The following is a 25976-nucleotide window of genomic DNA, read 5'->3' on the forward strand; positions in this document are numbered from 1 at the left end:
AAGAATAATTTAATTATTAATGCCTTAAAATGAGAAAAAATAAGTTGAAGAGAAGTATTTAAAGAAATAATAAATGAAAAATTTCCAATAATTTACTAAGATTAAAAAAACAAAAACAAAAACATGCAGGTTGAGAGTGCCCATTGAATGCTCAACACAAGAGATAAGTAAGAACACTGACATATTTGGAAGAAGTATATTAAAATTTATGAATATCAAAGACAAGAAAAAAATTGAGGCCTTTCAGGAAAGAAAGTATATCACTTTCTAATAGCAAAAGTGGGTACACAATAGACAAAGAAATATATTTTTTAAATATTGAAGTAAAAGAGCATTGAATCCATAATTTTATATTGAGCTAAACAGCCACTCAGCTATAAAGAGATATATGCTCAAGCATATAAGGCCTCAAAAACACTGCAACCAAACACATACTGGAAACAATTTTGGAAGAATTGCTTAAATAAAAGAAGAACCCAATTCTGAAGATGTTGCATGAGATTTGTAAAGCAAAGTGAATAAAATACTTGATAAATTTTCCAATGTCTTAAAAAAAAAACTAAAAGCAGGAAAGGAGGTAAAATAGTCATAGTATTTAGAATTTAAAATTTTAGATCAAAAATCCAGATAGCATCATATTGTATAGAGGGTAAGGAGGCATATAAAACAGTATGTGAACATATGTCTCAGTCTGTTTGGGGTGCTGTAAGAAAATATAGCAAAATATAGCTTATAAGAAAACTGTGTACTTTATAAACAATAGAAATTTACTTTTTGCAGCTCTGGAGCCTGGGAAATCTGAGATCAAACACCAACATATTTGGTATTTTGTGAGAACCATCTTCTCACTGTAACCTCACATGTTAGAAGAGGCAAGGAAGCTCTATTGGGTCTCTTTCATAAGGACACTAATTTTGTTCATGAGGACTCTACCTTCATGAACTAATCACTTTCAAAGTCTCCACCTTCTAATAGAATCACGTTGGTGATTATGACTCGACATACAAATTGGGGGGAAACATTCAGATCATAGAATCATGCCAGAACGTTTGTCTTGTTATGAGAGAGATAGGCATATACATTCAAAAAGTATAAGAAAGAATTTTAAGGGAGCATTAAAAAAGGGGAAAATCAGCATAATAATCTAAGATAGTAAAAACAAGTCTAACTATATCAATAGATACAATAAACATAAGTGGACAAAATTGCTAGTTTAAAGACAGATAATTTTTAGTTTGGATTTTTCTTCAAAATTTACCTCTGTGCTTTTTATAAGAGATATTCCTAAATCATGAAGAAATTCTGATGACAGTAAAATGATAAGAAAACATAACCACTAAGAGAAAATTTTATAGGTGTATAAATAATAGCCCAAATAGACATAGAAACATCATTAAGGATAGAGAAGTCCTCCATATATTGAATTATATCATCCTAAAAGATAAAACGGTTATATAATAATGCACTTAGTAGTTGCAAAATATGCAAGCAAAAATCAATACAACTGCTTTTGTAAGAAAAAAATTCAACATGTTTCTTTCAATTATGATAAGTGAAATAGTTAAAATATTAGCAAGTACATAGAAGATCTGAATAACACAATTAACAAGACTGACCTCTCAGACGCATATAAAATTATACATCCAACAATTGAAAGAATATGGAATATGCATTTTTATTAAGTACCTCAGGGAGACTTACAAACATCAATGATGTACTAGGACATACAGAAGTCTCAACTAATTTCAAAAATTAGTTGTCATAGCTTCCACAATGCAATTATGACAAATATTAGTGGCAAAAAATTTATTAAGAAAAATCTCCAAATATTTGAAGAAAATGTTATTTTTAAATAACTTGTGTATTAATCAAGAAATCACAATGAAACCTTAAGTAAAATGTAGAACTGTAAGACATGAGATAAGAAAATACGATAAAAAATATATGCTGGTATTTCTGGTTTCTAGGCTCTAGAAACCTTCGAGGAGCTTGGAGCTTGACATTTTATAGTAACAACAAGAAAAACACTGAACCAATTTAAAATGCAACAACTCTTTCTGGATCTGTAAAAGAGGTGAGGACCAATGGCAAATGTCTGCCTTCAAGATTGGAGAGACAAATAGGTGATTATAAAGAGTCACAGCTTACAGCAGTAGAGACTCATGAACAGAAACCGCACAGGAACCAGTGCCAAGGCAGAAATACCTTCATTATAACTGATAAACTGCTAGAGTCTCACTCAGTGTGGTTAAGTCTGAGCACTAAACACTCCAAGGGAACCCAGTCGGTGACCTCCACATTTTGAGTTTTCCCTCCAGGAGCTTGACCAGGTTCTTATAGTAAATGTTGGAGAAAAATAATCTTGTTCTTTCAGTAGCATGAGGGGACGAGACTCATTTTGGAAATAGACCAGAGCCCTCTGTTTTTAAGAGGACTTGTAGTGCTTGCCCTCAGGCAGAACTAGTTTATCAGGGCGTGTTAATAGGGCCTAACTGGTGTGTTAATAGAGCCTAACTGACCCAAGGAAAAGGAAATACCCAGCTCCAGCCAATTCTAGTCTTCCATGTGACAGAAGGAAAATACCAAAATCCATCTCACTCTACCAAACCCACTCTAAGAAGGAAAAAAAAAATACTGAAAAACACTTGTGAAGGGTACAGTCCAGAGGCAAAAAAAAAAAAAAAAAAAAAAAAAGCCTCTCACCTCCCACACCTTAGCAACAATTATTAAAGGCCTATGTATAGCAGATTTTACAAAACTCAATACATTATGTCTGGATATCCAGAATATATTACAAGTCATCTAAAATAAAAATATATATATAATTTTGAAGAGACAGAACAAGAATCAGAACCAAACTCAGATATAGAAAGGATGTTGGATTTATTGGACTGAGAACTTAAAACAACTGTGATTAATATGCTAAGCATTCTAGTGGTAAAATAAAAGAAGCATGCAAGAACAGAGCAATGTAAGCAGACAGATACAAATTTCATTAAAAAAATTATAATGTCAAAACACTGTAGCAGAAATGAAGAATGCCTTTGGTAAACACATCACTATACTGCATATGACCGAAAAGAGGATATCTGAGATTCAGAATATATGAATTAAAATCTGCAAAACTAAAAAGCAAATAAAAATAACAAAGACAAAAAATCAGAACAAAGTATCACAACACTGTGGGCCAACTAAAAAAGGTACAACGTATACATAATGGAATCACTAGAAGGAGAAATTGAAAGAGACAGAAGAAATATTTGAAACAATAACAACTGAGAATTTCCCCAAATTAATATCAGACAACAAACCACAGATCCTGGCAGTCCGTAGAATAACAAGTTGTATAAATGCCCAAAAAGTTACACCTAGTCATGTCATTTTAAAACTACAGAAAATCTCAGACAAAGGAAAAAAATCCCAAAAGAATACAGAGGAAAAAATACCTTCCCCATACCCTGTGTATTTATCCATCTAACATGAAGGAGAAATAAAACTTCCTCTGAGAAATGAAAATGAAAGAAATGTTTTGCCTTTAGACGAGATGTTGCAAGATGTTAAAAGGAGTTCTTTAGAGAAAGATAAAATAATATAAATCAGAAACTCAGATCTACTTAAAGCGAGGAAAACATTGGAGGAGAAATAAGTGAGCATAAAATATAAATTATTACTTTTCTTATTCTTAATCTAAGACATAACTGTTTTTAAAATAATATCTATAATGTATTTGATTATGTATACTGACACAAAATTGAAATGAAAGACAATAATGATACAAGAAGTGGAAGCAAAGTATTAGAAATAATTTGCTATTATCAGGTACTCACACTACCCATGAAGTGGTATGATGTCATGTGAAAGTGGACTTGAATTATTTGTAAATTTATCTTGCAAACTCCCAGGCAACCACTATGGTAGATATTAATCTAACTACAGTCACACGCGTCATAATGACATTTAAGTCAATGTTGAATAGCATATACAATGATGGTCCCATAAGATTATAGTACCATATTTTTACTTTATCTTTTCTATGCTCAGATATGTTTAGATACACCAATATCACTGTGTTGTAATTAGTATTTAGTAAACTACAATAATGTACAGGTTTTGGTAGCATCAAAGTAATAGCCTATCCCATAAGCTTAGGTGTGTAGTAGGCTATAATATCTAGGTTTGTGTACATACACGCTAAGATGTTTGCACAATGACAAAATTATCTAACAATGCATTTCTCATAATGCATTCCTGTTGTTAAATGACACATGACTATATATCAGTAATCACTTTTAACACAAATGATCTAAATGTATTAATTAAAAGACGGAAATTGACACAGTGGATCAAGTAACGAGAACCAACTATATGTTGTCTACATGAAATCCACTTTAAATATATAAACACATATAGATTAAAAGTAAACATGATCCTTTGGAGGAGATGAGGCATTCTGGGTTTTGGAATTTTCAGCCTTTTTGCACTGGTTTTTCCTCGTCTTTGTGGATTTATCTACCTTTGGTCTTTGATGTTGGTGACTTTCAGATGGGGTTTTTGGGTGGAAATCCTTTTTGTTGATGTTGATGCTATTCCTTTCTGTTTGTAGGTTTTCCTTCTAACAGTCAGGCCCCTCATCTGCAGGTCTGCTGGAGTTTGCTAGAGGTCCCCTCCAGACCCTGTTTGCCTAGGTATCACCAGCAGAGGCTGAAGAACAGCAAAGATTGCTGCCTGTTCCTTCCTCTGGAAGCTTCATTCTAGAGGGGCACCTGCCAGATGCCAGCCATAGCTCTCCTGCATGAGTTGTCTGTTGACCCCTGCTGTGAGGTGTCTCCCAGTCAGGAGGCATGGGAGTCAGGGACCCACTTAAGGAGGCAGTCTGTCCCTTAGCAGAGCTTGAGAATGGTGCTAGGAGATCCACTGCTGTCTTCAGAGCCAGCAGACAGGATACTTTAAGGCTGCTGAAGCTGTGCCCACAGCTGCCTCTTCTCCCAGGTGCTCTGTCCCAGATAGAGGGAATTTTATATATAAGCCCGTGATTGGGGCTGCTGCCTTTCTTTAAGAGATGCTCTGCCCAGAGAGGAGGAATCTAGAGAGGCAGTCTGGCTACAGGGGCTTTGTGGAGCTGCAGTGGGCTCCACCCAGTTCGAACTTCCTAGTGGCTTTGTTTACATTGTGAGGGAAAAGCACCTACTCAAGCCTCAGTAATGGCAGACACCCCTTCCCCTACCAAGCTCGAGCATCCCAGGTCAACTTCAGACTGCTCTGCTGGCAAGGAGAATTTCAAGCCAGTGGATCTCAGCTTGCTGGGCTCTATGGGGGTGGGATCCACTGAGCTAGACCACTTGGCTCCCTGGCTTCAGCCCCTTTTCCAGGGGAGTGAATGGTTCTGTCTTGCTGGTGTCCCAGGCACCACTGGGGTTTAAAAAGAAAATCCTGCAGCTATCTCAGTGTCTGCCCAAACAGCTACCCAGTTTTGTGCTTGCAACCCAGGGCCCTGGTGGTGTAGGCACCCAAGGGAATCTCCTGGTCTGCAGGTGGCAAAGACTGTGGGAAAAGCGTAGTATCTGGACCGGAATGCACTTTTCCTCACGGCACAGTCCCTTGTGGCTTCCCTTGGCTAGGGGAGGAAATTTCCTGACCACTTGCACTTCCCAGGTGAGGTGACGCCCCACCCTGCTTCGGCTTGCCCTCTGTTGGCTCTACCCACTGTCTAACCAGTCTCAATGAGATGAGCTGGGTACCTCAGTTGGAAATGCATAAATCACCCACCTTCTACGTTGATCTTGTTGGGGGCTGCACACTGGAGCTGTGCTAAAATCTCTCAGTAAACTAGGTATTGATGGAATATATCTCAAAATAATAAGAGCTATCTATGACAAACCCACAGCCAATATCATACTGAATGGGCAAAAACTGGAAGCATTCCCTTTGAAAACGGGCACAAGACAGGGATGTCCTCTCTCACCACTCCTATTCAACATAGTGTTGGAATTTCCGGCCAGGGCAATCAGGCAGGACAAGGAAATAAAAGATATTCAAATAAGAAGAGAGGAAGTCAAATTGTCTTTGTTTGCAGATGATATGATTGTATATTTAGAAAACCCCATTGTCTCAGCCCAAAATCTCCTCAAGCTGATAAGCAACTTAAGCAAAGTCTCAGGATACAAAATCAATGTGTAAAAATCACAAGCATTCCTATACACCAATAATAGACAAACAGAGAGCCAAATCATGAGTGAACTCCCATTCACAATTGCTACAATGAGAATAAAATACCTAGGAATCCAACTTACAAGGAGTGTGAAGGACCTCTTCAAGGAGAACTACAAACCACTGCTTGATGAAATAAAAGAGGACACAAACAAATGGAAAAACATTCCATGCTCATGGATACGAAGAATCAATATTGTGAAAATGGCCATACTGCCCAAGGTAATTTATAGATTCAATGCTACCCCCATCAAGCTACCATTGACTTTCTTCACAGAATTAGAAAAAAACTACTTTAAATTTCATATGGAAACAAAAAAACAAAAAAAAAAATGTCTGTATAGCCAAGACAATCCTAAGCAAAAAGAACAAAGCTGGAGGCATCATGCTTCCTGACTTCAAATGATACTACAAGCCTCCAGTAACCAAAACAGCATGGTACTTTTACCAAAACAGATATATAGACCAATGGAACAGAACAGAGGCCTCAGAAATAACGCCAAATATCTACAACCATCCGATCTTTGACAAATCTGACCAAAAAAAGCAATGGGAAAAGGATTCCCTTTTTAATATATGGTGTTGGGAAAACTGGCTAGCCATATGCAGAAAATTGAAACTGGACCCCTTTCTTACACCTTATTCAAAAATTAACTCAAGATGGATTAAAGACTTAAATGTAAGACCTAACACCATAAAAACCCTAGAAGAAAACTTAGGCAATATCATTTAGGACATAGGCATGGACAAATACTTCTACAATCTATCCATCTGACAAAGAGCTAATATCCAGAATCTACAAGGAACTTAAACAAATTTACAAGAAAAAAACAAACAATGCCATCAAAAAGTGGGCCAAGGATATGAACAGACACTTCTCAAAATAACACATTTATGTGGCCAACAAACATATTAAAAAAGATCATCATCACTGGTCGTTAGAGAATACAAATCAAAACCACAATGAGAACTATCTCACGCCAGTTAGAATGGCGATCATTAAAAAGTCAGGAAACAACAGATGCTGGAGAGGATGTGGAGAAATAGGAATGCTTTTACCCTGTTGGTGGGAGTGTAAATTAATTCAACCAGTGTTGAATGTATCCATAGGATTATAAATCATTCTACTATAAAGACACATGCACATGTATGTTTATTGCAGCACTATTCACAATAGCAAAGACTTGGAACCAACCCAAATGCCCATCAATAATTGACTGGATAAATAAAATGTGGCACATATACACCATGGAATACTATGCAGCAACGAGAAAGAATGAGTTTATGTCCTTTGCAGGGACATGGATGAAGCTGGAAACCATCATTCTCAGTAAACTAACATAGGAGCAGAAATCCAAACACCACATGTTCTCACTCATAAGTGGGAGTTGAACAATGAGAACACATGGACACAGGGAGGGGAACACTACACACCAGCACCTGTTGGGAGTTGGGGGGCTAGGGAGTAGCATTAGAAGAAATAACTAATGTAGATGACGGGTTGATGGGTGCAGCAAACCACCATGGCATGTGTTTACCTATGTAACAAACGTGCACATTCTGCACATGTATCCCAGAACTTAAAGTGTAATTTTTTTAAAAAGTAAAGAAGTGGCGAAAGACATTCCATGGTAACAATAACCAAAACAAAGCAAGACAATCTAAATTAATTTTGGACATAGCAGACTCTAAAGCAAGGAAATTAACAGAGGTAAAAAAGGGGCATTAAAAAATGATAAAAGGGTCAATTCTTTTTTTTTTTTTTTTTTGAGACGGAGCCTCACTCTATTGCCCAGGCTGGAGTGCAGTGGCGCGATCTGGGCTCATTGCAAGCTCCGCCTCCCGGGTTCACACCATTCTCTTGCCTCAGCCTCTGGAGTAGCTGGGACTACAGGCGCCCGCCACCGCGCCCAGCTAATTTTTTGTATTTTTTAGTAGAGACGGGGTTTCACCATGGTCTCGATCTCCTGACCTCGTGATCCACCCACCTCGGCCTCCCAAAGTGCTGGAATTACAGGCGTGAGCCACTGCGCCCGGCCTAAAAGGGTCAATTCTTAAAAAGACATAACACTTCTTAACATAGAGGCACCAAACAACAGAGCTGCAAACTATCTGAAGTAAAAGCCAGTAGAAATACAAGGAGAAATAAATGAATACACTATGGTACTTGGAGACTCTATACCTCTCTAAAAATGGAAAGATCCAGCAGGTAAAAACAGGAAGAATGTGATTGACCTTAATAACATCATCAATTAACTGGATATAATAAACCTCTATATGTTATTTCATCCACCAATAGCAGAATACACATTCTTCTTAAGCTTACATGGAATATTCACCAAGAATATTCACAGCCTAAGCCATAAAACACATCTTACACATTTAAACTAATAGAAGTCATAGTGTCTTCTCTTAGACAACAATGAAATTAAGCTGGAATATAACAGAAAGATAACTGGAAAAATATCAAAATAAGTGGAGATTAGCTACCACACTTTTAAGTAACTTATGAGTCAAAAGAAATCTGAAGAAAATTTTTAAAACATTTTGAAAAAAATAAAATTAAACATACAAATGATCAAAATTTGTGAAAGGTAGCAAAATCAAGGCTTAGAGAAAGATTTATTGCACTGAATGCATATATTAGAAAATAAGAAAACTATAAAATCAGTATCTAAGTTTCTACCTTGGGAAAATCAAAAAGAAAAGTAAAGTAAATTTTAAGTAAGCACAAGAAAAAATAGAATAAAAATTGGACCTGAAATCAATTAAATTATAAACAGGAAATCAATAGAGGAAATTCACAAAACCACAGGCTTATTCTTTAGAAAGATTAATAAAATTGACCCAGCCAGATTACCTAAGAAAATGAGGGAAGACACAAACTACTAATAACAGAAATAAAGGTGGGGACATAACAACAGATCCAATATACATGAAAAGGATAATAAAGAAATACTATAAGCAACACTCTGCCTACAACTATAATAACATATATAAAATAGACCAATATATTGAAAGACACAATCTACCCAAATTTGTACAAGAATAGACAATATTAAAAGGACTATTTCTGTTTAACAAATTGAATTGATTTTAATAACTTTCCAAAACAGAAAGAAACAGGCCTACATGGTTTCACTGTTGAATTCTACCAAATACTTTAGAATTAATTTATATCAATTCTCTACAGTTTTTTTCCAGAGGTTAGAAGCAGAAAAAATACTTCCTATCTCATTTATTGAGGCCAACATTACCCTAATACCAAGACCAGACAAAGATATTACAAATAAGTCCTTAAACTGATAAAATATATTTCAAAAATAAACATACTAAAACTTGGAAATAGGCAAATGTAACCAGCACCACTTGCATTCAGCAATGGATTTCACAAGAATATAATATTTATAAGAATCAAGGAGCACAAACAAATACCAAAATAAAATACCATTTTATGCCTACTTAAATTGCAGAAATCTAGAAGTCACATAATTCCAAATGTTGGAGCGAATGTATTCTCAAATTTTCATTTACATATTACTCGTGATCAAGTAAATTAATGTAGTCACTTTAAAAAGAAACAGCTTCTAGGTGTGATGGCTCATACCTGTAATTCCAGCATTTTGGGAGTCCAAGGCAGGCAGATTGCTTGAGCCTTGGAGTTTAAGACCAGCCTGGCAACAGGGTAAAACCTCATCTCTACTAAAAATACAAAAAAAAAAAAATGCTGGGTGAAGTGGCATGTGCCTGTAATTCCAGCTACTCAGGAGGTGGGAAAATCACTTGAGCCTGGGAGGTGGAGTTTGCAGTGAGCCAAGATTATGCCACTGCACTCCAGCCTGGGTGACAGAGGCCCTGTCTCAAAAAAAGTGCAGCAACTATAATGCTACTATGTTGGAACTTTCCAATTTATTGAGTTTCTATGTAACACTGTGCTAAGCACCTTATAAATATCCTGAAAACTCTGAGATAAATATTATTTCAATTTATTCATTTTCTAGCTTATGAATGTCATGACATGTGAGTCAGGTCTCTTGAAGACAAAATGGTTGGGTCTTGCTTCTTTATCCAACTTGCTATTCTATGCCCTTTAAGTGTGGGCATTTAACCATTTACATTCAAGATTAATATTGATGCTTTCATTCCTCATAAGTAAAAAGTAAGCTCAGAAATGCAACAAACTTCAACTACAGGCACACAAGTCTTTACAGAATTATTGTAAAATGATTGTTGAGTTTAGTATTCTTTCTCAACAACATATCAATGTTAACAATTTAAGTTAGTGAAAATATTATTTTAAATATCACTTGTAGACATGATTAACCAATTTAGCGATGTTTCTGAAATACCAGCATTAGTGATGCCAATCTTATCCCAGTATCTTCCTCTAGCTCTGGTCTTCTTTATTGGGCTGCAGTTAATGTCTTTTCCATACACTACTAATTCCTTAACTCCCAGCTTCTCCAGATATGCTATAAGGGATCACTCTGGAAATTTTATTGCTTTAGGCAGTTTGCTGCCATTTTGCTATGCACATGTCAGTGAAATCACTGTAACACTCAGTATTTAAAAATAAAAACAATTCAGTACATTATATTACCCTTAGAATATAGAACATAATTCACTTGCATTAACCAATACTTTTTCCTTATGACTGCCATTCGGCCTAAATATTACTTAAATATTTCATCAGAGAACGCTTTATCAGTAATCTGAGAAAACAAACAAATTTTATGTTCCCTGGAAGAAGCTAAAAGGAACCTTTTATAACATTATTGTAATTGACTCCAATCTTGGTGGTCTTTATTCAGCTGTATGAGACTACAAATTTGACTAAATAAAAAATTTAAAACATTGATAAAAGGTGACCCTGATTTATTTCTTGATTTCCTCAAGACTTCCATATGGGGATTTAAAGGCTTTGACTTGGGTTCCAGGGTTTTCAATTCACAATGTTGATGACTTCAGCAAAATTTCTTAACTTTTCTGAGTCTTGACTTCCCATTTAGCATTGTGCTTAGGAGTACTCATTCCTGTTTATAAAAATGCCAGCATCACTTAATACCTCGACTGTATCATTTAATACAGTGCCAAAAGCAAACGGCAGAATTATTACTTTCACCAGCTTGCAAATGAAAAAATTAAATGGCTTTTCTAAATCATCAAACAGGTCTTTTGGCCAGGTTTTTGACTATCATAGACCTCTGTTCCATGAACCTAAACTACTTATCAGAACTTTTTTAAATGCTGTTTTTTGTTTTTAAAAAAAGAATTTTAAAATAAGTCAGTATCACAGAGTGAGTCCTAAGACATTAATATTTTAAGTTTATAAGTGAATTCTAAGAATTTTAACATATTATTCATTATGCATTTTTTATTTTAATCATATTCATAAATATCTCATGATCAATCCAAAACCAAAGAGAAGCTATCAAAATATTTATAAATTTTCTACATTGATAAACTATTAGATATCAAAAATTTCACCAAAGAAATACTTAATCAGATTAAAAGACTGGTTTAAATCAAGGTATGAATCATTATGTTAACATTTCAATATATGCTTCAATTGAAAATTATAATTTGAAATATAATGTTCTTTTTAACAATTTGCCTTTATATACATTAAAGTTCCCTATTTACTTATTTTAGGTCAAAAACATAAAATTTATTCTACCTTTAATCCATTGCAGTATCTTGTTTTCTTATTCTCTGAAGGTTGTGCCTCTGCTGTTTTATTCAAATGTTGATTTTGGTCCATGATTGAAATATAGATATCATACAAATGTTTTTAATTTTTGTTGATGCTTAGTTTGAAACAATCACCTATAAAGGAAGAAAAAGTATAGTTTATTTTATTTTTACAATATATAATTTAGAAATAAGAAAAGCCACAACATCATCAATCAATCAATCAACCATTCACTAACATTCATTCAGGGTCTACTATGTCTTGACTACTCTGCTAGGTCAATGCTGGACACAAAAGTAGGAAAGACAGACACAAATTCTAGCCTAAGAAGATTATAATTTCATAGAAAAATAAATTTGTGGAGAGAAATTTGAAACAATTAAGTAATATAGAATCACATACCAGATTACATGAACATTTTAAATTATAGAAATTTAAATTATCTCTTCTACATACCTATATTGTAAAATTTATTAAAGCAAATATATGTTTTCTTTATCCTTCTAGTTTTAAAATGTGCCTATTAGCCCCTTGCACAGAGTAGATATTCAAAACTGATACAAAAATAATATAAAGAATTAAATTAGAGTGGCCTCAGTTTTATAAAGGAGACACCACTGGAATCAGGCTCAAAAAGCAGACAGAATTCGGATTTGTTAAAAAGAGCAGTGTACTGCAAGTACTTCTCAGAGCAACTCTGGTATTGCTTGACCTTACCACCATCATGATGTTACTTTATTTTGATTTTGTTTATTTCTTTTCCAAGAGAAAATGCATATAGTTGAAAATGCAAATTAAAAAAATAAAACAAAGATTCTTCCTCTAACTCTTGTCCTGTTATCCAGAAATATAATGTGGATTTTTCACTAAGTACATAATATTTTCCTTTTCAATGCAAAAGGTAGCATACATTAAACATCATTCTCTACCTTTTTATCTTCTCTATATACTTAACCTTATATTAATAAGTCTTTCTCATTTTTCTTATGGTAGCAGGGTATTAAGTTGCCCATCATATATGTAACTGGTTCTATATTCATCAGCATTTAGGTGCATCTAAACATTTCATATTAAAGATGTTCTTAATATATCATATGCCATCGTTTTATGTGGCCATATCTGCAGAATAAATTCAACAACTAAAGTTTTGGAGTCAATGTATAAGAGAAATTGTTATTTTGAGAGTCATTAAAGTCCTACTTTAAAGACTAGTAAAATGAGTTAACTTTTTACTTCAACTGACTCTTTTATATAGAATATAATGTGTTCTTCATGGAGTTTTAGAAATACATTCTTGTTCCTGTGTATGTAAACAATACATATTTATGTATCTAAGATATCTATATAAGCAGACACAGCACAGATACATGATTTTTAATGGGGCACTATTATACAATATGTCTAATATATATTATATGTACAGTTGATACTCACTTGTTGCAGTAGTTATGTTTTATAAAGTTGTTGGGAACACTGAATTAGCAAATATTGAACCATTGTTCCTTGGAGAGATGTGGGGTTAGTTATGTGCCTGTGTACCTCTGGTCACAATATTTTTGTAAATTGTTCAATATAGAACTGTGTTTTATGTATGTTTTGTTTAAAGACACTTTATTTAATACATACTATTGATTCATTAACATTGAATTAGTTGTCAACAACCCTGTAGTTCAGGCCTGGAGGAAGCTTATACAGCATATGTATCTTTTCCCTCGGATACTCTCGTGCACTGGACAGCACTTCAGCCCCATCTTTGGGGCCCATTCGAAACATTCAACTCAGAAACACAAAACACAAAAATGCCAAAAATGTGGCAATAAATACAATGTGAAAAGGATATTTGTTTATCATAGGTGAGCAGAAACAAGAAGACAGAACTTTACTTTGTTCAACTTCAGTTGGGAACATGGCAGCTCAAATTTTTCACCACTTTGCACATGCATGAGAATGCCCATGAAAGTTCAGCAGTACTGATTTTGATGTTACAAAGGAATTTTAGTGAGTAGACAAATTTGTTTATACAGAATTTGTGAATAATGAGGCTCGACTCTATATTTTATTCACTAATTTATTCAACAAGGACTTATTGATTCTGAATAATATAAATATATATATAATACATATTTAAAGGATAGTGCACAAATGTGGAAGTAATAAACAGGATATTATCACTTACGTATATGTGAGTATATATCAACATGTGGTTGAATACAGAAACCCATACGTGTGTACCTCTAAGTGAACTCCAATTATTACATTTTGTGTGTGTATGTGTTTTATGCATGCCTGTACCTAGATATGTCGGTTTTCTGGGTTCAGTGAGGTGAGAAAAAAGTCAATGGCTGTTTAGTCTCAAGGTAATAGCCTGCTCTTTGATAAATTTCACCCCATTTTTTCCATGAATATCTGTTTCTATTTCTTTCTTCATAATTTAAATATTAGCAAATCTTTTTTAAAAAAAATTGTATAATAGCAAATATCTTTGTATGACTTGCAAGGTGGATAGTCTTCCCTTAGTTTTAGGCTTTGATTTTCTTTCTACTAACAAATATTCTTGAAGTCTTGAAGGCTATTGTCCCACCACTCCAAACCTGGTTTATTTCAATTGATTAACTTCTGTTTGTCCTGTCTCCCACCTTTCTTTCTATCCTATGCATATCATATTTATCCTAAGAATCTTTCAAAGATCCCTTTAATGACACAAAATAAAATTCACAGTTTCTATTTGACAGTCTTCACAACTAAACCAAGGCCCTGTTTTTAGAACCATTCTCAATATACCCATAGCACCTACAGACACATGAAACCACAGTCCCAAGAAGAAAGATTTCTGCCCTCCTGTATGTTTCTTTCAATCCCGAATGTCCTTCTCCATCTCTTGGTTGTAATGCTGATCCAAATTGTACCTCTTCAATATTTTCATACTTACCTCCTGTTGATAATATCTCCCACCCTGCTGTACCAGTGGAGAATATACCTGAAGTCATTACTTTTCTTTGTATTTCCCCTACTTCCCCAGACAACTACTATTTCACATTTCTCTCCTAGATCTTCAGATAAAATATTCAGAAAAAAAGGTGGACACTTTGTTCCTCATTTCACCAAAATGTTAAATAAGTTACTACAAAGTAACTAGAAAGTTGGAATATTAATTTAGGCTTGACTAAATGCCACACTTTCTAATTCACCTTGACATTTAACATATTTTTCTCTGAACATATTTTTTTTTCTTAAATTTCAAATGATTTTTCATAAATGAATTTTGAGGACACCATTTGTTTATAAGATAGATAGAGCCATAGGCATTTGGATTTAGCATTGCAATTCTTCCCTGAATAGGTCAGTTCTTCCAAATTTGATAGGAGTGGGGTGCAGGACAGAATCTTATCAGTCTCTACTTATCTGTGTCAAGCTTTTAATACTTAATGGGTTATAGAAAACCGGTTTAGGCAAAGTGACCCAATTTCTACCATGTACCTATGCAACTGAGGAGCAAAAAGGAAAAACAGCATTTGCTAACTTCTTAGACCTTTTATAGGAGAGACATTCCCCCATCACCACCTTACTTTCACAATAAAAGCAATTGTCTTATCAAGGCAGACACCTTTTTGAATTGGAGAAGGGAACTAATATTTATTGAGGCCTTAGTTCATGCTAAAAACTGTGCTGAGGGGAGGAGCCAAGATGGCCAAATAGGAACAGCTCTGGTCTACTGCTCCCAGCGTGAGCGACGCAGAAGACGGATGATTTCTGCATTTCCAACTGAGGTACCGGGTTCATCTCACTGGGGAGTGCCAGACAGTAGGTGCAGGACAGTGGGTGCAGGGCACCGTGTGCAAGCCAAAGCAGGGCGAGGCATCGCCTCACCTGGGAAGTGCAAGGAGTCAGGGAATTCCCTTTCCTAGTCAAAGAAAGGGGTGACAGATGGCACCTGGAAAATTGGGTCACTCCCATCCTAGTACTGCACTTTTCCAACTGGCTTAAAAAATGGCACACCAGGATATTATATTCTGCACCTGGCTCAGAGGGTCCTACGCCCACGAAGTCTCACTCATTGCTAGCACAGCAGTCCGAGATCAAACTGCAAAGCAGCAGCAAGGCTGGGGGAGGGGCACCCGCCATTGCCAAGTTAGTGGTTTGATTAGGTAAACAAAGCGACTGGGAAGCTCAAACTGAGTGGAGCCCACCGCAGCTCAAGGAGGCCTGCCTGCCTCTGTAGGCTCCATCTCTGGGGGCAGGGCACAGACAAACAAAAAGACAGCAGTAACCTCTGCAGACTTACATGCCCCTGTCTGACAGCTTTGAAGAGAGTAGTGGTTCTCCCAGCATGCAGCTTGAGATCTGAGAACGGGCAGACTGCCTCCTCAAGTGGGTTCCTGACCCCGGAGTACCCTAACTTGGAGGCACCCCCCAGTAGGGGTGGACTGACACCTCACACGGCCGGGTAATCCTCTGAGACAAAACTTCCTGAGGAACGATCAGACAGCAGCATTTGCGGTTCACCAATATCTGCTCTTCTGCAGCCACCGCTGCTGAAACCCAGGCAAACAGGGTCTGGAGTGGACCTCTAGCAAACTCCAACAGACCTGCAGCTGAGGGTCCTGTCTGTTAGAAGGAAAACTAACAAACACAAAGGACATCCACACCAAAAACCCATCTGTACGTCACCATCGTCAAGTACCAAACGTAGATAAAACCACAAAGATGGGGAAAAAACAGAGCAGAAAAACTGGAAACTCTAAAAATCAGAGCACCTCTCCTCCTCCAAAGGAATGCAGCTCCTCACTAGCAATGGAGCAAAGCTGGATAGAGAATGACTTTGACGAGTTGAGAAAAGAAGGCTTCAGATGATCAAACTAGTCCGAGCTGCAGGAGGAAATTCGAACCAATGGCAAAGAAGTTAAAAGGTTTGAAAAAAAATTAGACGAATGGATAACTAGAATAACCAATGCAGAGAAGTCCTTAAAGGACCTGATGGAGCTGAAAACCAAGGCACAAGAGCTACGTGACGAATGCAGAAGCCTCAGTAGCCGATGTGATCAACTGGAAGAAAGGGTATCAGTGATGGAAGATGAAATGAATGAAATGAAGCAAGAAGGGAAGTTTAAAGAAAAAAGAATAAAAAGAAACAAAGCCTCCAAGAAATCTGGGACTATATGAAAAGACTAAATCTATGTCTGATTGGTATACCTGAAAGTGACGGGGAGAATGGAACCAAGTTGGAAAACACTCTGCAGGATATTATCCAGGAGAACTTCCCCAATCTAGCAAGGCAGGCCAACATTCAAATTCAGGAAATACAGAGAACGCCACAAAGATACTCCTCGAGAAGAGCAACTCCAAGACACATAATTGTCAGATTCACCAAAGTTGAAATGAAGGAAAAAATATTAAAGGCAGCCAGAGAGAAAGGTCGGGTTACCCACAAAGGGAAGCCCATCTGACTAACAGCTGATCTCTCCGCAGAAACTCTACAAGCCAGAAGAGACTGGGGAGCAATATTCAACATTCTTAAAGAAAAGAATTTTCAACCCAGAATTTCATATCCAGCAAAACTAAGCTTCATAAGTGAAGGAGAAATAAAAGCCTTTACAGACAAGCAAATGCTGAGAGATTTTGTCATGACCAGGGCTGCCCTAAAAGAGCTCCTGAAGGAAGCACTAAACATGGAAAGGAACAACCGGTACCAGCTGCTGCAAAAACATGCTAAATTGTAAAGACCATCAAGGCTAGGAAGAAACTGCATCGACTAATGAGCAAAATAACCAGCTAATATCATAATGACAGCATCAAATTCACACATAACAATATTAACTTTAAATGTAAATGGGCTAAATGCTACAATTAAAAGACACAGACTGGCAAATTGGATAAGGAGTCCAGACCCATCAGTGTGCTGTATTCAGGAAACCCATCTCACATGCAGAGACACACATAGGCTCAAAACAAAGGGATGGAGGAAGAACTACCAAGCAAATGGAAAACAAAAAAAGGCAGGGTTGCAATCCTAGTCTCTGATAAAACAGCCTTTAAACCAACAAAGATCAAAAGAGACAAAGAAGGCCATTACATAATGGTAAAGGGATAAATTCAACAAGAAGAGTTAACTATCCTAAATATAAATGCACCCAACACAGGAGTACCCAGATGCATAAAGCAAGTCCTTAGTGACCTACAAAGAGACTTAGACTCCTACTCAATAATAATGGGAGACTTTAACACCCCACTGTCAATATTAGACAGATCAACGAGACAGAAAGTTAACAAGGATACCCAGGAATTGAACTCAGCTCTGCACCAAGTAGACCTAAAAGACATCTACAGAACTCTCCACCCCAAATGAACAGAATATACATTCTTTTCAGCACCGCACCATACCTACTACAAAATTGACCACATAGTTGGAAGTAAAGCCCTCCTCAGCAAATGTAAAAGAACAGAAATTATAACAAACTGTCTTTCAGACCACAGTGCAATCAACCTAGAACTCAAGATTAAGAAACTCAGTCAAAACTGCTCAACTACATGGAAACTGAATAACGTGCTCCTGAGTGACTACTGGGTAAATAATGAAATGAAGGCAGAAATAAAGAAGTTCTTTGAAACCAACAAGAACAAAGACACAACATACCAGAATCTCTGGGACACATTCAAAGCAGTGTGTAGAGGGAAATTTATAGCACTAAATGCCCACAACAGAAAGCAGGAAAGATCTAAATTTGACACCCTAACATCACAATTAAAAGAACTAGAAAAGCAAGAGCAAACACATTCAAAAGCTAGCAGAAGGCAAGAAATAACTAAGATCAGAGCAGAACTGAAAGAAATAGAGACACAAAAAACCCTTCAAAAAATCAATGAATCCAGGATCTGGTTTTTTTAAAAGATCAACAAAATTGATAGACCGCTAGCAAGACTAATAAACAAGAAAAGAGAGAAGAATCAAATAGACGCAATCAAAAATGATAAAGGGGATATCACCACCGATCCCACAGAAATACAAACTACCATCAGAGAATACTACAAACACCTCTACGCAAATAAACTAGAAAATCTAGCAGAAATGGATAAATAATTTGACACATACGTCCTCCCAAGACTAAACCAGGAAGAAGTTGAATCTCTGAATAGACCAATAACAGGCTCTGAAATTGAGGCAATAATTAATAGCTTACCAACCAAAAAAAGTCCAGGACCAGATGGATTCACAGCCGAATTCTACCAGAGGTACAAAGAGGAACTGGTACCAATCCTTCTGAAACTATTCCAATCGATAGAAAAAGAGGGAATCCTCCCTAACTCATTTTATGAGGCCAGCATCATCCTGATACCAAAGCCTGGCAGAGACACAACCAAAAAAGAGAATTTTAGACCAATATCCTTGATGAACATCGATGCAAAAATCCTCAATAAAATACTGGCAAACCGAATCCAGCAGCACATCAAAAAGCTTATCCACCATGACCAAGTGGGCTTCATCCCTGGGATGCAAGGCTGGTTCAACATATGCAAATCAATAAATGTAATCCAGCATATAAACAGAACCAAAGACAAAAACCACATAATTATCTCAATAGATGCAGAAAAGGCCTTTGACAAAATTCAACAACCCTCCATGCTAAAAACTCTGAATAAATTAGGTATTGATGGGATGTATCTCAAAATAATAAGAGCTATCTATGACAAACCCACAGCCAATATCATACTGAATGGGCAAAAACTGGAAGCATTCCCTTTGAAAATGGTCGCAAGACAGGGATGCCCTCTCTCACCACTCCTATTCAACATAGTGTTGGAAGTTCTGGCCAGGGCAATCAGGCAGGAGAAGGAAATAAAGGGTATTCAATTAGGAAATGAGGAAGTCAAATTGTCCCTGTTTGCAGATGACATGATTGTATATCTAGAAAACCCCATTGTCTCAGCCCACAATCTTCTCAAGTTGATAAGCAACTTCAGCAAAGTCTCAGGATACAAAATCAATGTACAAAAATCACAAGCATTCTTATACACCAATAACAGACAAACAGAGAGCCAAATCATGAGTGAACTCCCATTCACAATTGCTTCAAAGAGAATAAAATATCTAGGAATCCAACTTACAAGGGATGTGAAGGACCTCTTCAAGGAGAACTACAAACCATTTCTCAATGAAATAAAGGAGGATACAAACAAATGGAAGAACACTCCATGCTCATGGGTAGAAAGAATCAATATCATGAAAATGGCCATAATGCCCAAGGTAATTTATAGATTCAATGCCATCCCCATCAAGATGCCAATGACTTTCTTCACATAATTGGAAAAAACTACTTTAAAGTTCATATGGAACCAAAAAAGAGCCTGCATCACCAAGTCAATCCTAAGCCAAAGAACAAAGCTGGAGGCATCACCCTACCTGACTTCAAACTATACTACAAGACTACAGTAACCAAAACAGCATGGTACTGGTACCAAAACAGAGATATAGACCAATGGAACAGAACACAGCCCTCAGAAATAATGCCACATATCTACAACTATCTGATCTTTGACAAACCTGACAAAAACAAGCAATGGGGAAAGGATTCCCTATTTAATAAATGGTGCTGGGAAAACTGGCTAGCCACATGTAGAAAGCTGAAACTGGATCCCTTCCTTATGCCTTATACAAAAATTAATTCAAGATGGATTAAAGACATAAATGTTAGACCTAAAACCATAAAAACCCTAGAAGAAAACCTAGGCAATACCATTCAGGACATAGGCATGGGTAAGGACTTCATGTCTAAAACACCAAAAGCAATGAAACAAAAGCCAAAATTGACAAATGGGATCTAATTAAACTAAAGAGCTTCTGCACAGCAAAGGAAACTACCATCAGAGTGAACAGGCAACCTACAAAATGGGAGTACATTTTTGCAACCTACTCATCTGACAAAGGGCTAATATCCAGAATCTACAATGAACTCAAACAAATTTACAAGAAAAAAACAAACAACCCCATCAAAAAGTGGGCGAAGGACATGAACAGACACTTCTCAAAAGAAGACATTTATGCAGCTAAAAAACACATGAAAAAATGCTCATCACCACTGGCCATCAGAGAAATGCAAATCAAAACCACAATGAGATACCATCTCACACCAGTTAGAATGGCCATCATTCAAAAGTCAGGAAACAACAGGTGCTGGAGAGGATGTGGAGAAATAGGAACACTTTTACACTGTTGGTGGGACTGTAAACTAGTTCAACCATTGTGGAAGTCAGTGTGGCGATTCCTCGGGGATCTCGAACTAGAAATACCATTTGACCCAGCCATCCCATTACTGGGTATATACCCAAAGGATTACAAATCATGCTGCTATAAAGACACATGCACACGTATGTTCATTGTGGCACTATTCACAATAGCAAAGACTTGGAACCAACCTAAATGTCCAACAACGATAGACTGGATTAAGAAAATGTGGCACACATACACCATGGAATACTATGCAGCCATAAAAATGGTGAGTTCATGTCCTTTGTAGGGACATGGATGAAACTGGAAACCGTCATTCTCAGCAAACTATTGCAAGGACAAAAAACCAAACACCACATGTTCTCACTCATAGGCAGGAATTGAACAATGAGAACACATGGACACAGGAAGGGGAACATCACACCCCGGGGACTGTTGTGGGGTGCGGGGAGCGTGGAGGGATAGCATTAGGAGATATACCTAATGCTAAATGACGAGTTAATGGGTGCAGCACACCAACATGGCACATGTATACATAGGTAACAAACCTGCACATTGTGCACATGTACCCTAAAACTTAAAGTATAATAATAATAAAAGAAAAAAAGAAAAAAACTGTGCTGAGAAGACTTTTTGCTTATTTAATTGGAGATAAATTATCTAGAAAATATATTTCCCTTCACCCCGTATCAAACTTGAGTTGAAACAAGGAAATTTAGGTGGTTATGTGACTTTGAGACACCTGTTTTTTTATGTTTGCCAATTAACTCTTCCCTCTGTTCCCACCCTTGGCCGCCTTCATCCAGTTAAGATGACATCAAAGAAATGAGTCTAGTGTGATCAATGTAGCTGATAAAAATAATTATCCTATAGCATACTTAAAGAAGATAATTAGAGCTTCATTTTTGAGACTTGATTTTTATTTGTTTAGAAATTAATAAGACCGAGATTTGAAACTTTATATTTAAATATATAAAGGTATTACTTTTTCTACTTTATTTTTAACTGTATATAAACCTGAGGCTCTTCTACTCCTAGAAGGAATATTTACTATGTTTTGAGGGCTCAGAATGTAAGCATGTGGAAGACACAGAGCATAAAATTTGTAATATTTATCAAGACCATCAAAATCTTCTTCTGTGAAAATTTCTTCCATAAAATATATGTTAAAATTAGAGAATCTCAATGGTTCTTACCTGGACTTAGAATCCTACAGCAACTGCAACAAGTCCACCCTTTATTCCTCTTAAAGTGGTTGGCTTTTTGAAAACAAGTCCAGTGATGATTAACCACCTTATTATGTCATTGCTCTAGTCAAACAGATAAAACCTAGTTAGTTTTAAGAGTTCACTCCAATTGCCAATATTTAAAGATTATATTTCTCAGAATTCTCACGTTATTTTTTGTTAATCTTAACAAGTAAACTTTACTTTTGGGAATGGCTTTTACTTGTTTATTCAATTAAGTTGGTGGCATAAGATTTTTTTCTTTAAAAATATGAATACAATAAATTATTCCAGGTATTTAAAACTTCCAAATAGAAAATAATTTAAGACAAATAAAAAATATGCCTACAGGTTACATTGGCATTTAAAAATTAAAATATACCGTCTTTGCTTGGTACATAGGTATAGTTCTAATATGGTATGTATGGAGACTGGATATACCATCTGGAATAGGAAAGTCCCAATTAACTGCAAGACCATTTTTCTGAATCATGAAAATTAAGACTGCTTTGTGCAATAGATTCTTTACATTAAAACCTGAAAGAATTATTAATACCATAGTTTCCTTTTATTGACTTGACTTTTGGAGAAAGGAAGAACTTAACTCAGTTAAAAGTTTTCTTGAGTAGAGATGAAGTTTAATTAATTCAATAACTCAAACATTTTAGACTCCCAATTATACTTTGGACATTAAGCTCTCTTCTGAAATAAAGTACAGACCCTTCTCTCACATAAATATATATATTTCAGAAAAGTGTGAAGATATATGTGTGTATATACACACAAACATACATGTATACATGTATACACACATTTACCTGTATACACATACGCACATATATATGTGGTAATGTGAGGATGCATATATGAGAATATGGTTATCCCTTATCATTCATGGGACATTTGTTGACATGGTTTCAGCAAAATGTATTTGATGTCTGTGTCACAGTTATCTAAGTGATTAGTTCTATTCTTGGTTAATTATTGAGAGTATTGGAATCATGAGACAAACTAAAGAGTGTAGAGGGGAAGAATGACTGTGCAGAACTGAGAAATGTAGACCCAAGGCCAAAAAATTAGAGTAGGGCTTCCAAATAGTCTGCTGAGTAAGAATCTACTGGCGAGTTGTCAAAATAGCAATCTAGTCCCACACCCAGCAGATTCTGGCTCAGGGAACCAAAGATTATGCCTTTTAAATAAGCACTTTGAAAAATTTTCATGTACTGCCAGATTTTGATATCATAGCAGGAATGCAGAACATTTTCCATCATTTTTATGGACTTCCTTTTATTCACAATGGGAATACAGTTTGGGTTTTCTCAGGCTAATGGTTTTCTCTTCAGACATCTATTTCATTGAAAACACATCAACATGTTTGGAGACTAATATATATATTATATACAATGAAGATAAAACAGCACAAACTAACAACCTTTATAATCCTAAGCTAAAGTTGCCAGTTGTAAAATTCTTCAATATTTTCAGAGGTCAAAGAGCATTCTCTGTGCCCCTTTTCTCTTCCTAATTGTGTAAATAATTAGACTGCTCATTTTGTGGGATCGTGGAAAAACAAGAGTACACCAGGGGAAAGATGTTGCAAAACATCTTTCAAGATCAATAATATGATAACAGCCACGCATCAGATGACAAAAATTGATTTAAAGAATCAGCTGATATTTTTTTCAGAAACAGCTATCACAGCTCTGATGAAATATCATGGCCTTTGAAGTCTGAAAGACTTAAATGCCAATATGTCTCTGCTACGTGCCAGCAGTATAAACATCAGTAGGTTATTTACCATTTCTGAGCATCAGTGCGCTCATCTATAAAGTAGGAAGTCTATATTTGGAATAAAGATTTAGTGTATGTAAAGTGCCTTACATTAATGCCTGGCACATTATAGATTCAATACCTAATTAGATTAATTGTATGATATTTGCATATTGTAAATTTTAAAGCAGTTAATTTATATTAAATGAGTACAAATAAAATCTCTGAGATCTGTATCCTGTAGATCTGTAAAACCTATGTCCAACAGGTTTTAGCGCCAGAGTTCTCAGGTGTGTACCACAGGCACACCTCAGGAGGGAACCATCAGGCTCCGAGCAGATCCGCCATTACCTGAACATTTCAGCTGATTAAGAAACAGCTCCAGAAAGTTACACTCTTCTGGAAAGAACCCCTATTCTACATATTATTCTCCAAACATGTTTCTATACCCACCAATGCTCAAAGCTCTGGCATCATCAAGACTAATATTACCATGGCAATTATCTCTCTTATGGTGGTGATCACCATAAGGTAAGGATTCCCTGATGACTCATCACCTCTTCTCTAATTCCCATAGAGCTCTGCACATTCCTATGTTTGCCCCCATCTTCTCTCTTTCTCCCAATCCTGGACTGAAATTCTTCTCTTGAGTTTTCTGGAACCCATCACTAGTCATGACTGAAACTCCCCTTACCTGTACCTCTTCTCCGAGTTATTCTGCTTCACTTCTGCCTTGAGCTTAAAAATTGGTTTTCCCTGAGACACTCCCTCTCCTGCAGTAGTGATACATAGGGGTTGCCTTATCCCCCATATTGCTGCAAACCAGATGGGCTGGTTTCCAATGTACCTCACTTTGCTAGTTTCTTTACATTTCCCCACCCTTTACACTCATAATACATAGTTTTGGATCTCATATTGAAAGACTCTATCACTTATTCCTCTTGTTGAAATCATCTATCAACCCTCAGTCGCTCCCACTCATTTCATGACAATTTTAGCTCTCAATCCAAAGCCATTCTCTCAAAATGCTACTACTATTTTAATTATTCATGATGGTAATGACCATGAAGAGCATCTTTTTAATTCTCTGTTGTTTTATTTTTTAGCCTTCTCCTCAATGATCTTGGCTTCTACATACTATTATGGGCATATCCTATACTTTTCACACCACTGTAATCTCTCCATAATATCAAAGATTGGAGCACCACTCTTTATCCTTCCTAGCTCACACTCAGTAACACCCTAGATCCACATGCTTCCACTGACCAGGATGTATAATCTACAATTTGATTTTGCCAGAGATTTCGGTGTTCCTTATCTATATGTCTGGGTTAATTTAATGGTCACAGTAATCACTCTCTTCTATATAACTTCATATAATTTTGACTGTTTTGCATTATTTTAATTGCATGTCAAAGTCACAATCTTGATTAAATTTAACTCTCAAATAACTCTGTACATTTCCCTCATGAAGCTAAATGTAACTGAGGAAAATCTCTCAACCATGCTGATTTTAAACGTATGATTAGGAAGCCCAAATGGACCTTTCAATTTGCCAAGAAATCATTCACGTCAGTTTGCATTCTGAGCATTTTGTGCCTTTACCTTTTTTTTTTTTTTTTGAAATTCTAATACATCCCTTCCTCACCTTCAGCTGATGACCTATTTTACTGAAACAATAAATAAATAAAGAAGAAACTTCAAAAGCTCCCTTGACCACACTTATCTATGTGAAGCCCCAGTACCACATGGTCTACCTTAGTGAACTACCCAAGTTTAAGCTAAGGCCAATATCCACTTGCATATGACATTGACTCCTCCCTTTGTGTTTTTAAGGATATCACTATCCTCTTTTTAAAGA

At 36.2% G+C, this 25976-nt stretch overlaps 1 protein-coding gene across 1 annotated transcript in view; it reads right to left on the bottom strand.

Moving 5' to 3' along the window:
* Positions 1 to 22358, bottom strand: part of SLCO1B1 (solute carrier organic anion transporter family member 1B1) — a 101071-nt gene extending 78713 nt beyond the window's left edge. Inside the window, exons 1-2 of the mRNA XM_030804744.1 lie at positions 22316 to 22358; positions 11885 to 12033 (exon numbers count right to left, since the gene is read on the bottom strand). Coding sequence (XP_030660604.1) covers positions 11885 to 11968 — 84 coding nt within the window. The 5' untranslated portion in view covers positions 11969 to 12033; positions 22316 to 22358. The remainder of the gene's footprint in view (positions 1 to 11884; positions 12034 to 22315) is intronic.
* Between the last annotated feature and the right edge of the window lie 3618 nt (positions 22359 to 25976).

Source organism: Nomascus leucogenys, chromosome 23 (genome assembly GCF_006542625.1).
Source record: "Nomascus leucogenys isolate Asia chromosome 23, Asia_NLE_v1, whole genome shotgun sequence".
In the NCBI taxonomy this organism is placed as follows: domain Eukaryota; kingdom Metazoa; phylum Chordata; class Mammalia; order Primates; family Hylobatidae; genus Nomascus; species Nomascus leucogenys.